The sequence below is a fragment of the Siphateles boraxobius genome, unplaced genomic scaffold, assembly GCF_051911475.1.
Source record: "Siphateles boraxobius isolate OS27281-9 unplaced genomic scaffold, OSU_SipBor_1 26, whole genome shotgun sequence".
Classification (NCBI taxonomy): Eukaryota; Metazoa; Chordata; class Actinopteri; order Cypriniformes; family Leuciscidae; genus Siphateles; species Siphateles boraxobius.
This window is the reverse complement of record NW_027508876.1, coordinates 17,569,163-17,582,327: the sequence shown is the minus strand read 5'-3', so window position 1 is coordinate 17,582,327 and position 13,165 is coordinate 17,569,163. Positions and strand designations below refer to the sequence as shown.

At 36.4% G+C, this 13,165-nt stretch overlaps 1 protein-coding gene across 27 annotated transcripts in view; it reads left to right on the top strand.

Moving 5' to 3' along the window:
* Positions 1 to 13,165, top strand: part of relch (RAB11 binding and LisH domain, coiled-coil and HEAT repeat containing) — a 48,605-nt gene that overhangs the window by 19,353 nt on the left and 16,087 nt on the right. For 18 of the 27 annotated variants that reach the window (XR_013207300.1, XR_013207299.1, XR_013207298.1 and 15 more), the window contains 6 exons: positions 1,173 to 1,268; positions 6,598 to 6,710; positions 6,802 to 6,892; positions 11,233 to 11,304; positions 11,865 to 12,005; positions 12,125 to 12,289. Coding sequence is in view for 22 of the 27 variants with exons in the window: in XM_077244564.1 (XP_077100679.1) it covers positions 1,173 to 1,268; positions 6,598 to 6,710; positions 6,802 to 6,892; positions 11,233 to 11,304; positions 11,865 to 12,005; positions 12,125 to 12,289 (678 nt within the window). In the remaining 5 variants the exon portion in view is untranslated. Of the gene's footprint in view, positions 1 to 1,172; positions 1,269 to 1,532; positions 1,557 to 6,597; positions 6,711 to 6,801; positions 6,893 to 11,232; positions 11,305 to 11,864; positions 12,006 to 12,124; positions 12,290 to 13,165 lie in introns of all 27 variants that reach the window. The other 9 variants (XR_013207297.1, XR_013207296.1, XM_077244555.1 and 6 more) reach the window with 1 other exon arrangement.

Here is a 13,165-nt window from a genome sequence, read left to right as displayed (position 1 = left end):
AGCGGCCACAAATATTATTTAGCGGCCATGAAACCATGATACCAGTGAAAATTCACAATTCTCTATTTCCAATTTCAATTCCACAGATAAAACCGCTTAACTAATATAATACAATTTACGGGTTGTATGTGTGCACACACTAAACTATAACGAAAAACGAATAATGAAAGAGCTCCCTTTCGCGTCTTCTTGCGCTTGAATATTTAAATCGTCAAGGCTTAAACTTTCGTGATGATGCAGGACTGGCCCGTCAACCGTCCAGAGCGTCCTTCACGTTTATTTACGTTCATGCATGGTTAGATGCATAAAAATGTTACCGGCCAACTGGCCCTTGACACAGTTTCATATACTTTTCACATACACGCCAACGCTGATTTTTATTCTCATTTGGTGCTTGGTGAATGTTCATTTAAGGCCCTTGGTATAAATAAGTTTAAGCTGAAGATCTGAAATTACTAAAAACTAAACCTGAAAGAAAATTAAAATCAAAGCTAAATGGTAATATTAAAAAGAAAACAGCGATAGCACATAACAGAACTACTAAAACTTTAAACATTAACATTAAAATGATCATTTTAAAATATTAAAAATAAAAGCGAATTCAAAATATTTTTAAATACTATAATAGTATATAAATGATATTAAAATTGATTTATCAAGTCACTGCTTCAATGATCAGGTTGCAGTGGTGCATGACTGACTGGAGATGAAGTTTATCAATGAATAATGATTGAAATTTCAGTCTGTTCATCACACAAAGCTGTCATAAAACTTCACACTTGAAATAAGTCATGTCCACCACTTTTCTAGTGCTTTTATTCTGTTCAGAAAGTCACACAGCTTTGGAATAACTTAAGGGTGAGGAAATGAAGACTATTTTTAAAGTGAACTCTTTCAGTAAACTATTACGATCGGTCATTATCACAGAAAGAAGTGCACTACGGAGCGGTTCAGTTGTCTTTGCTTTCGAAATCACCAGGAATGCATTAATAGGCACATTTGAGAGGTCACAGAGTTCACAGTGTTTTCTACGTCCAGAATACAAAAGCAGAAAAGGTTCTCGGGTTGCAGCTATGTAGTAATTTGAAGGCACGTCTGATTATATGAAATGCCTCTGCTGGTCTTTAAATGGTGACATTCTTGAGTCTAATTCCCATGTCCTCGTTTCTCAGGTGTCTCGAATCGCTGACAGTGAACAGAGCGTCATGCTCATGCTGGGCCGCTGTCTGCCACACATCGTACCCAACGTCCTGCTGGCCAAGCGAGAGGTAACCAAGGACCTTTTGACCCAACAGCCCCATCTATTTTCCATCAGCCAACTACGGCTTCCATGTCCACTGCGGCTGGCTTCTCCCTCTCATTCAAATCTTAATTCAGTGTTGACTCAACTTATATTTTTCCATTGCAAATGTATGTGTGTTTGTGTGTGTCTCTCTCTATACCTCCCCCCACCCAGTTCACCTCTCTTCTCTTTTGTTCTGTTCACTCATTTCTTCTCTTGCTTTTGTGCATGCATCTCACTGCTCCGATAGAGAATGGTTGTGCACCTCTGTCAGGTGAGTGGAAACACATCGGCACGTTCTCACATCAGCCCTCCTTCCTTTATCATGCGTGTGACATTTGACCTTTCAGTTGGCTTGGCTTTTCATCTGCTTATTTTGTTGTCGGTGACTCTTAAATGCATTTCCTTTTATAAATTTCTTATTTTATTGATGACTGAAGCTTTGGATTTGTTTCAACTTGGCTTATTTTTGAACTTCTACACCGATGAAGCTCTAAATGTCATTTTTTTAGACATAACAAGGTATTTACAAACACTAATTCACAGCAATAATCTGTAATGAGAATAGCATTTATGTTTAAAATCAATGGTTTTCAACCAGAGGGCCTCAAAAAATTCCAAGTGGGCCTCAAGATAGAGTTAATTATAACATATAAATTCATTTTCAATATTATGCCTTTCCGAAGCTGGTATATATATTTTTTTTTTAATCATTTGAACCTTTGTTGTCATATTTATAATATCTTATAATGTAATGTATCTTACATTGCATTCTAAAATATTATCATAAACATCAACAAAAATTCAAATGATTTTAAAAAAAAGCCAAAACAATCGATTCATAGATGACAAAACAGGGGAAAGTTTATTATTGACTCCAATTAACTTTCACTTTTAGAATTGTTACTTTCAGCTTTGACGGCTTTCTTCCAGGAAAACATAACAGAAAATTATTGATGGCTAATCTTACACTCAGGGCCATTGAAAGCTTTGACGTAAACTAAGAGCTATTGACTATAGAAAAAGGGAAAAACCCTTTGATATGCCCTGCCTCAACTTCTTTTTTCACCGGAAAAATTTCATAGGTTGCGTGTTCCTGGGATTTTACTATAGTTGACCTCACCTTGGACTCAAAATTGACAACGCTAACATGTTGAATGATGTGTTTACTAGCATGAGGGCAGGATCAACCGGTCGCTCACATGACATCACAGCAATAGCAAACAACAACCCAATGATCAGTTCCCGATGGACAAAAACAAGTCCCTCACTACTTTTTTTTTTCTTAAACAAAGAACATGGATCCATCATGCCTTGTTACCACTGTGCAGGCTGATGGTGCTGGTGTAATGGTGTGGGGGATGTTTTCTTGGCACACTTTAGGCCCCTTAGTGCCAATTGGGCATCGTTTAAATGCCACGGCCTACCTGAGCATTGTTTCTGACCATGTCCATCCCTTTATGGCCACCATGTACCCATCCTCTGATGGCTACTTCCAGCAGGATAATCGACCATGTCACAAAGCTCGAATCATTTCAAATTGGTTTCTTGAACATGACAATGAGTTCACTGTACTAAAATGGCCCCCACAGTCACCAGATCTCAACCCAATAGAGCATCTTTGGGATGTGGTGGAATGGGAGCTTCATGCCCTGGATGTGCATCCCAAAAATCTCCATCAACTGCAAGATGCTATCCTATCAATATGGGCCAACATTTCTAAAGAATGATTTCAGCACCTTGTTGAATCAATGCCATGTAGAATTAAGGCAGTTCTGAAGGCGAAAGGGGGTCAAACACAGTATTAGTATGGTGTTCCTAATAATCCTTTAGGTGAGTGTGTGTGTGTGTGTGTGTGTGTGTGTGTGTGTGTGTGTGTGTGTGTGTGTGTGTGTGTGTGTGTGTGTGTGTGTGTGTGTGTGTGTGTGTGTGTGTGTGTGTGTGTGTGTGTGTGTGTGTGTGTGTGTGTGTGTGTGTGTGTGTGTATATATATATATTACAACGTTGTCAAATGTGGTTCATCCAATCTGTATGGTTTTTCTAAATAGTGAATAGCTAAACTAAATAGCGCTTTCAAATGAACTTTGACAGCCAAAGCAATGGAACGTTTCTGTGCTGTGATTTCTGTGCTTCAGGCTGCTGTAATAATAGCTGCCTTTCAGCTGATGGTTAAAACTTCAGTCTGAGTTTAAATAGTTTTCTTTGCCTCCCTGTTGCAGAGCTCATTTGGTTTAAATTACTAAACTTTAGAGAAAGAAAGAAAAAACACCAGGGACATGCACACATTTCACGTCTGCTGAGAGCAGACCCAAAGGTGTGTACCATTCCACAGAATTTCCCCCTTCGGGCCCTTCTGATTTGCATAGGGCAGTTCTGTTTTACGGATGCCAGGTGACAGTTTAAGACATTTTGGATGCTTTCCAAGCTGAAGTCAAGTGAAAACAAACACCACATGAGGAGCAGAGATCTCCTCGCGCTCGCCTAAACTGGACTTTGAGCTTTGCCTGTTAATTCTGTTAGCTTCATAACTTTCTTCCTTGAATTCAGGCGCACTTACACTCCGCCACACCCTCAGTTTTTCCCCCTCATCTGGTGCAGAACAATTACTAATCAGGAGCTGCTGGAACACCTGCTTTGCAATATAATTCTGGTCATCTGTACACCTACAAAAGCTTTATTGTAAAGATAAAGTCTTTCGGAATTAAAGGCTATTCAAGTTATTGATTACCATGTGAAACAGATAAGACGTCAGGTACACCAGCCTTTACATTGTGTGTTTGCAACAGTCCAAAACTCTTCTTGCAGAACTATGCCTGGTGTGTGTTTGCTGATTGGATCTCTTTGCTTTCTGCTGGCAATTATCTTGATGTGTAGCAGTTGATTTCCTTTATATTTAAGAAATGAGTCAATTCAGGCTGATGGTAGAGCTGCAGATTTGCATATATAAGTACAAGTTTTTATGGGAAATAATAACAAGGAATCCAAACGTGCGAGTTCTTGTTAAGTTTTTTTTTCTTCTGTGTTCAGAACAGATTTATTGTTTTTTGAAGCAACGTCGACCTAAAATGTATTTGGAGACTTCAGCCATATGTATAAATGTCTTTGCATTAGATTAATAAAAAATTAAAAATATTTTTCAAAATTACAAAAGAATGGAAAGTCAGGGAAAATTAATGGAAATTCATTGGTCTTTTTTGTGTGTGTGTGTGTGTGTGTGTGTGTGTGTACAGTATATATAATTATAAAAAAAACATTTTATTAATTCTAAAACCTTGTTCACTATTATAATGACAATATATACTATTATTTAAAAAAAATACAAATTAATTAAAAGTCAAGGAAAATACATATAAATACAATTTTTAGTGTCAAAACCCTCTAGAATCAAAAATGTGTGTGTGCATTTATTTATTGGTCGAAATGGCAAAGCTCTTCCTATTTCTAATGCTTGCTTTTTGTTGTACTAACTGTAAGTGTTCATCTTTTTCCAGTAGCTCTTCCACGGCTTTCACTCACACATTTACATGCTTTCGCTTTGGCTGGAGCCAAATAAAATACTTCATAAATGTGCTTCTGTTGAAAGCTCTCCTCCAGGTGCTGGAGACGCTGCACACGGCTGCTTCAGAATGCCACAGTCTCACTCATGAAACAGCTCTTAGTTTCATAACATCTGATTAAAATTATGGTTTTACTCTTGGCAGGAGAGAGAATAGGTGTATTGAAAGGGCTGTCCAAACAAACAAGCAGGGCGTCAAACAGCCTATCGTCTTGCTGCATATTTGCTTAACTATCTTTCACTTTAAAGTGTCCGTTTGAGACTGAGGTCTACCCACAGTCAAGTCTCAAGATGAGATAAATCTAGAGAAAATAAACACTTCTGTGCTGAATCTTCATGTGAATTCTGAAATCTGTTGATTCTTTTTTGATCAACGTTGAAAACAGGGCTAGTAACCGCTTTGTGGCCATGAGACGTGTTCCAAGGGCACACTGCCTGTTCTGTAATGCGATATCTGTTGTGCTGGTGAGGTTTCCTTTTTGTAACTGTCTTGGTATTACAGTAAACAACCATAGGTTAACATGGCTAAATGGCTAACACTTGTACACATCATCCACATACACACATGATGACACCGACATGCGCTTAGATAGGTGTGGTGCTAGGAGTATGATTAGGCGATATATATGTCCTTTTTTTTTTGCCTTTTGACTATTCAGTAAATTTCTGTTTATTTATTTTCTCTGAAATGGTTCAAAAGGTTTTAGGAGAATCTTCATTTAATCTAAACTGTCATTATACAGCTATACAATTTAAGTTAAAATAATCAAGCCAAATTGCTTTGCATTAAATGAACACAGAAAATAATTATATTGTTAATTTCATTTATATGCACTGATATACATGGTTTCCATGGAACTGGAAATATGCAATTTCAAATTAGGGTTTATTTCCAAGCCTAAAAAAAGCTCATGCAAATTAATAAAATCTTAAATGATAATGGAAACGTCATGCAAATTTAAGTCAACATCATCATCATTATTATTATTATTATTATTATTATTATTATTTGTATTTATTATTATTTTCTTTGCTCGGTACGAGATTATTTCTTTGGCTTGAGTGTAATCTCTATAAAATAACTTTTAGATATCTTTATCCAAATGGAAATAAAGAAAATCCGACAAAAAATGAAGGGAATACAATCATATTTATTTTGTATGTAATATATATTTTTTAGCGTGTTTATAAATGTATTTTTACTAAGTATTTAATAAAAATAATAGTGCTGTCAAATCGATTCTAATAAATAAATAAATAATTAAATATATATATATATATATACACACACATTATACATTACATAAACAAACTTTTATTTTAGAATCGATTTGACAGCACTATAAAATAATAAAAATGGCATGCACATTTTTTGAATCAATAAACATTCTCATACTTGAATCATGAGACCAGGAATGATTCCTAAACTAGTCTAATGATAATTTTTAGGAAACTTAATGAACTAATAAAAATCATTTCAGCAGACATAGTGTTTCTTAAAATTATATCACCAACAAAATCGTTGCAAATGTGGTGAATATCGAACATATATCGCCCAGCCCTAGTTGGTGCTGTGATTTAGTGTCTTGTAGACTCTCTCCTTTGTGGTGAAGGTGTTTCTTCAGTAGAGTAGCTTCCCCTGTATCCTCAAATACCTGCTTGCTGAAGTTCCCTCTCCGAGCCCTTTAGGACATGTGAACGTGTTTATTTCCGTGTACAGTGCATATTATTTGACCTACGTTCATTTCTGTGTCCACAGGAGTTGATTCCTCTCATTCTGTGTACGGCCTGCCTTCATCCCGAGCCCAAAGAAAGAGACCAGCTACTACACATCCTCTTTAATCTTATCAAGAGACCTGACGATGAGCAAAGGTGTGTGCGCATTTGGGCATCTGCGCATGTGTAAACCGACCAATGTCGTTTTGTTTCGAGTTTGATAACATTCTGCTGTAATGTTCCTCAGGCAGATGATTCTGACTGGGTGTGTTGCATTCGCTCGCCATGTGGGTCCCACTCGGGTTGAAGCCGAACTTCTGCCGCAGTGTTGGGAACAGGTTAGTTCTGAGCTCATATACACACTCATCACGTAATAACTTCCCACTTGTTAAAGGAATAATTTTTTTTAATTATTGTTTTAATATGTCGCTTATAATGTTCACTTGTAATGTTAATAAATCAAATAAATATGTGGAAAAACTATTATTTTTAACCCTCATTCTGACCCTCTGTCTGAAATTATCTGGTTTTAAGTGGCGGCTCCTTTAAGGCTTATCAGAAAACGTCCGCTGTTATGATTGGCTAATGTGACTGCATAGGAAACAGTATCTAAGCCCACTCTCTATGGCACGCGAGTTAGTGTTTTGAATACATTATCCATATAAAATTGTTTACAGACAAAGCATTATGAAATCATTTACTTACTGTTTGTTATGTAGTTACTGTCAGATTCAATACAGTTGGCTGCTTCATCTTTCAACAGAAGTTTCTTTGCGAACTCTCCATTACACTGCCTCGTTTACAAAATAAAATGCACTGAACAAACATATAATCCTCCGACGTGATCCGGGATGCCATTATGATAAACCATGTTTCCAAGACTAGGATCCTTCTGAAGTCTGTAAAGAGCCGCAAACAAGCGGTTTAAACTGGACGCGTTTCGCATTTTGGATGCCTTTTCAAGTCAAGTCATCCTCATTTAAATAGCGCTTTTAACAATGTAGATTGTTTCAAAGCAGCTTTACAAAGATAAACATATAATTTAAGGTAACAGAGATTGGTTTGGTTTTATAGTGGTTCTTGAAAAATGTTTTTTCCAGCTAAAGTTAGTTTTGATTGATACACTTCCGTCTAAATGATCATTTGTTATTAAAATATGGGCCGCTAAGACGACACCGTTCTCTCTAAACAGACTTTTAACGTGAACCTGTGATAGACGCTGATGGCGTTCACATGCGCATTAAGAATTGATTCTATAGTTATGTGCGTTTGAATATATGTGCGCAGGTTTGTAATTCCTTACAAACCATGCCTAAACAAACTACTTTTCTTGTCTATAAATTTTGATGCAGAATTTTATTTTATCTTATCACTTTGGGTAGGTACGCGAACCGAAAAATTCCACAACGCTTTATCTGTAGAGTGGTATAGTGATCCTCCATAGGGAGAGGCTAGTTGGCACTTCAGCACTGCATTGTCATCAGGTCCAGGCGAAAGTCCTTCGTCAGATCTGGAAACGGCCTGGATCCGGCAGGCTGCGGGAAAACCTCGGGATAAACAAAGACCCTAGAATTAGCATAGATGCCATTCTTCTTATGATGTAACGACTACATCAGGATTTAAGGGAAGTGTTCCCAGTTCCGGCTGACCTAATGTAAGCAGCCTAATATTGAATTATAGAAGTCTATAGAGTGTTATGTGAATGCTAGGTCAAAGAGATGTGTTTTTAGTCTACAGTAGCTTTGAACTGACAGACTGTGTCTGCTTCCCGGACAATGTTAGGAAGATTGTTCCAAAGTTTTGGTGCTAAATAGGAAAAGGATCTACCGCCAGCAGTCGATTTAAATATTCTAGCTATTATCAACTGGCCGGAGTTTTGAGATCGCAATAGACGTGAAGGACTATAATGCGTTAAGAGCTCGCTCAAGTACTGTGGAGCTAAACCATTTAGTGCTTTGTAAGTAATCAGCAATATTTAAAAATTTATACGATGTTTAATAGGGAGCCAATGCAGTGTTGACAGAACCGGGCTAATATGGTCGTACTTCCTGGTTCTGGTAAGAACTCTAGCGGCTGCGTTTTGAACTAGCTGTAGTTTGTTTATTAAGCGTGCAGGGCAACCACCCAGTAGAGCATTACAATAATCTAGCCTTGATGTCATGAACACATGAACTAGTTGTTCCGCATTTGTCAATGAGAGCATATGACGTAATTTAGATATATTTTTAAGATGGAAAAATGCGGTTTTACAGACACTAGACACGTGACTTTCAAATGAAAGATTGGTATCAAAGGGCACACCCAGGTTCCTAACTGACGACGAAGACTTAACAGAGTAGCCATCAAGTGTTGGACTGTATTCTAGGATATAACGTGTGGAAGTTTTTTGTCCAATAATTAGAATCTCTGTTTTTTCAGAATTTAGTAGTAGGAAATTACTAGTCATCCAATTTTTTATATCAACTATGCATTCCGATAATTTTGTGACTTGGTGAGTTTCGTTAGGTTTGGAAGAAATATAGAGCTGAGTATCATCAGCATAACAGTGAAAGCTAATTCCATGTTTCCTAATGATATCTCCTAAAGGTAGCATGTACAGAGTGAACAGCAGCGGTCCTAGTACTGAGCCTTGTGGTACGCCATACTGAACTTGTGATCGATAAGACATCTCTTCATTTACTGCTACAAACTGATAGCGGTCAGATAAATATGATTTAAATCATGCTAATGCAATTCCACTAATGCCAGCATAGTTTTCTAGTCTATTTAAGAGAATGTTGTGGTCAATGGTGTCAAATGCAGCACTAAGATCAAGTAACAAGAATAGAGAGATACAACCACGATCGGATGATAAGAGCAAATCATTTGTGACTCAAATGAGAGCTGTCTCAGTGCTATGGTGCGGTCTAAATCCTGACTGGAAATCCTCGCAGATACCATTTCTTTCAAGAAAGGAACACAGTTGTGAGGATACTGCCTTTTCTAGTATCTTTGACAGAAAAATGTTCCATTTGTACTGTTGTCAGCCGACACAAGTGTGTGAAGTATGTCAGAAACTGAATGCACATTTGTATACTGTATCCAGTGTAGACAGCATCAGTCGTTATAATGGGTTCTAATCTATTTGCTTTTCCTACATCAAGTGTAGGCAAATGACAGTCATTAAGTTATTGAATGCTAGTGGGCGGGGCCTATGGTGCGATGATGTATAACTATTTGTTGATGTCTTGCTCTGGAGGTAGTCATATGCAAATATATATGCCAGTGTGTCGTCACAGATCCTGCAATATCACAATGAGTAGTTTTTGGAGCTTGATTAAATAAATGCTTTGTTTATAATGACGAGAACGTTCTAAGCTATGAAAATTGCATGATGTTTTTATGGTGCAAAGGCCTCTTATATGTCAGAAGCTCAAGACTCATTTGATTTCTGATCCCTTAAAGGAAGACAAGCAGGATTTTATATTCAATTGTTTGTTACAGCATATGAGCTTTTACGTTTTAATCACTTTACCAACTTAGGGATCTTTTTAGACTAGATTATTTGTATTTTTAAATAGATTCAAAGATTCCATTCTAAAAATATTCAGTCTTTATAATAGAATATTTTTACAATGGAATCTTTGAGGCGAAGTTCCTCCTTTGTCTCTCGTGTCACGTTTCTTTGACTGTTAAACGTATTCTGTTGGACTGCCATTTTTATGATACTGCCAGAAAACGCTTTTATTCAGAAACATGTTTACATGGAATATTTTAGATTTTATGTATGTCAAGTTGAACGTTTTATATAATAATTTAAAAAATTTGGATTGTATTATTGACTGTTTGCCATGTAAATAACCCCGACGCTAACATGGCATTAAAAAACTTAATTAACAAGCAATGGAATCTTTGAATCCCTTTTAGAATGGTTTCTTAGAATCTGTTTAAAATGTAATATTTATAATGGAATAGTTGAACCTTTTTAGAATGGAATCATTTAAACTTCAGAATTAAATGTATAATAATTTTTTTAACAAATTTTTTTTTTTAATATTATTTATAAATCTTTATTAATCTATCGAATGGAATCTTTTAGTCTTTTAAGACTTTAGTAATTCAATATTTAAATTTAATATTTATTGTTAAAAAAATATATTTTAAATATTTCAATCATTTTATATTAATATTACTTCAACTTTGAAAAAGTACTATATCCATTAAAGAATTTGGTTTTAGAATGAAGTGGAATTATAATGTAATATTTGACTATTTTTAGAATGAATGTAGTGTATTTAGTGAAATTTTATATTTGAATCTTGAATGGAATCTTTTAGTTTTTTAAGACTTTAAGCTGTTAGATTTCTGTGGGGGGAAATGTAATAATCGAATATTTATAGAAGTTTTAAATATTTCAGCATTCCATGGCTTGCTACACATCCCCATGTTTACTGTTAGTTTTAAGTAAACATAAGTACAGTACATTCATACAACTCTCATCATGGAAACCTATTTCCGCTCAGGAAAGAACCGAAACAATTTGATCAAGTTTAACACAGAAAAATATGAGCTAATGTGGTTTACAGAGGGTACGGGTGGGTATGCAGTCCTGCGGTCAGAGCTGGAACTGACTCTGCCGTGTTGTGTCTTGTGCTGTCTGTGTATGTCTGTGTTGCATGTGTGTTTTTCTCTCTCTCAGATCAACCACAAGTATCCAGAGAGAAGACTTCTGGTGGCGGAAGCATGTGGAGCCCTGGCCCCTTATTTACCCGTAAGAGACTCTGTTCCTCTAAATATAAAAGCTGTCTAACTGGGACACATTAATCATGTCCACCTTTCAACAATGTCACAGTTAGTGATCACTAAACTCTAGATGTAGTCAAGCAAGAGCATGTTGATATAATCAAATGATAATTATCAAATAATCAAACTGTTGAATATCAGCACAGTGCAAACTCTGTTTACATTTATTTTCACTTTGATCACATGTGTGTGTTGCTATGGAGGAATGCTGCTTGTTTACAGTGGCTGTACAACATAGAGTTACGGTTGGAACGCTCTCTGGCTGTTCGTTTAGTGCTATGCATATATTGAGACTGATTTGGCTCAAACTGTGCTCTGATTGTTGGCATTGTGCCTTTTTTGCCTTTGAATTCTCCTGTCTGTAATGGAGTGTCTGATGTTTACTCTTTAACCCGTGAGTAGAAACACTTAATGATTTAACCAAACATAGCAGTACACACAAAAAAAGATGCTGTGCTGGGATTCAGAACTGGCATGGCAATACAAATATGTGTGTGTGTGTGTGTGTGTGTCCGTGTGTGTGTGCAGAAGGAGATCCGAAGCTCCTTGGTTCTGTCCATGCTTCAGCAAATGTTGGCTGAAGATAAAGCAGATATGGTCCGAGAAGCCGTGGTGAAAAGTTTAGGTATTATAATGGGTTACATCGACGATGCAGACAAATACTCCCAGGTGTGTGCTGCTTTTTCAAGCACTGTTTTTTATATTTTTTTATTTTTTAGATTTCACAGTAATTTTACTAGTATTTTCTTATGTATGTGTGCTTTATTTTGTATATGGCTGTGTAACAGGGCTTTGAGCTGATGCTGTTGTCTCTGGGCGACCCGTCAGAGAGGGTGGTCAGTGCCACCCACCAAGTGTTCATTCCTGCCTTTGCTGCCTGGTGCACAGAACTGGGCAACTTACAGTCCCAGCTCATGCCCTCCCTCCTCACGCGCATCGAGAAACTGCTCAAGGTGGAAACCAGCACACACACACACACACACAAAATTACATCCTTTTTAGGACTGCCGTTCCACACTATGTTTGTTTAGCATGTTTACACTTGGCCTGTTCTGAATGTTTTAAATATATATAATTTTTTTTAGAATGGAATCTTTCAATTCTAAAAAGATTAAATATTTAGAATGGAACCATTAGAATCTATTTACAGTACTTTAATCTTTAGAATGAAATTTTAGAATTGAATATTTAGACTAAATTCCTTTAATCTTTACTGTAGAGTCTTTCGAAACTTTTTTTAAATAAATATTTAAACAGAATCTGTTTAAACAAATCTTTTTTTAATTGTTTTTTTTATATAATTTTTTTATTATTATTCAGAATAGATTCATCTGAAGATTTTAAAATTGAATATTCAGAATCTAATTTTCTATTCTGTTATATTTCAGGCTTTTTTCCGAATTGCATATTTAGTATAGGTCCGTGAACGTTTTGATACGTTCAGTTCCTGTTTGGAATAACGAGAATTGAAAAGACAGCTCGTTTATTTATTTTTTTGTTTTGTTTAAAAGACATAAATTAGATTTTGGTTTGATTTCTCATTTTTCGTATGCGATTTACAAATCGGTTTATGGATTTGATATTTCATTCGCACATGTGGGCGGCGCTGAAACGCCCCTTTAATCTGATTGGTCAAACCGCTCTGCCTTCAGTACGCCTTCAGGCCTTTTAATTCAGTCAGGCAGAATAAGAGTCAGTACGAGTGCAGCACTTTAATAAAATAATGTCTGAAACCACCACTCACTGCTAACTACGCATAATATTTGAAGCAGAAATATGTTGCTGGTCACATAATTCATGCTGCTGTGATTTGCAAGCGACCCCTTTAA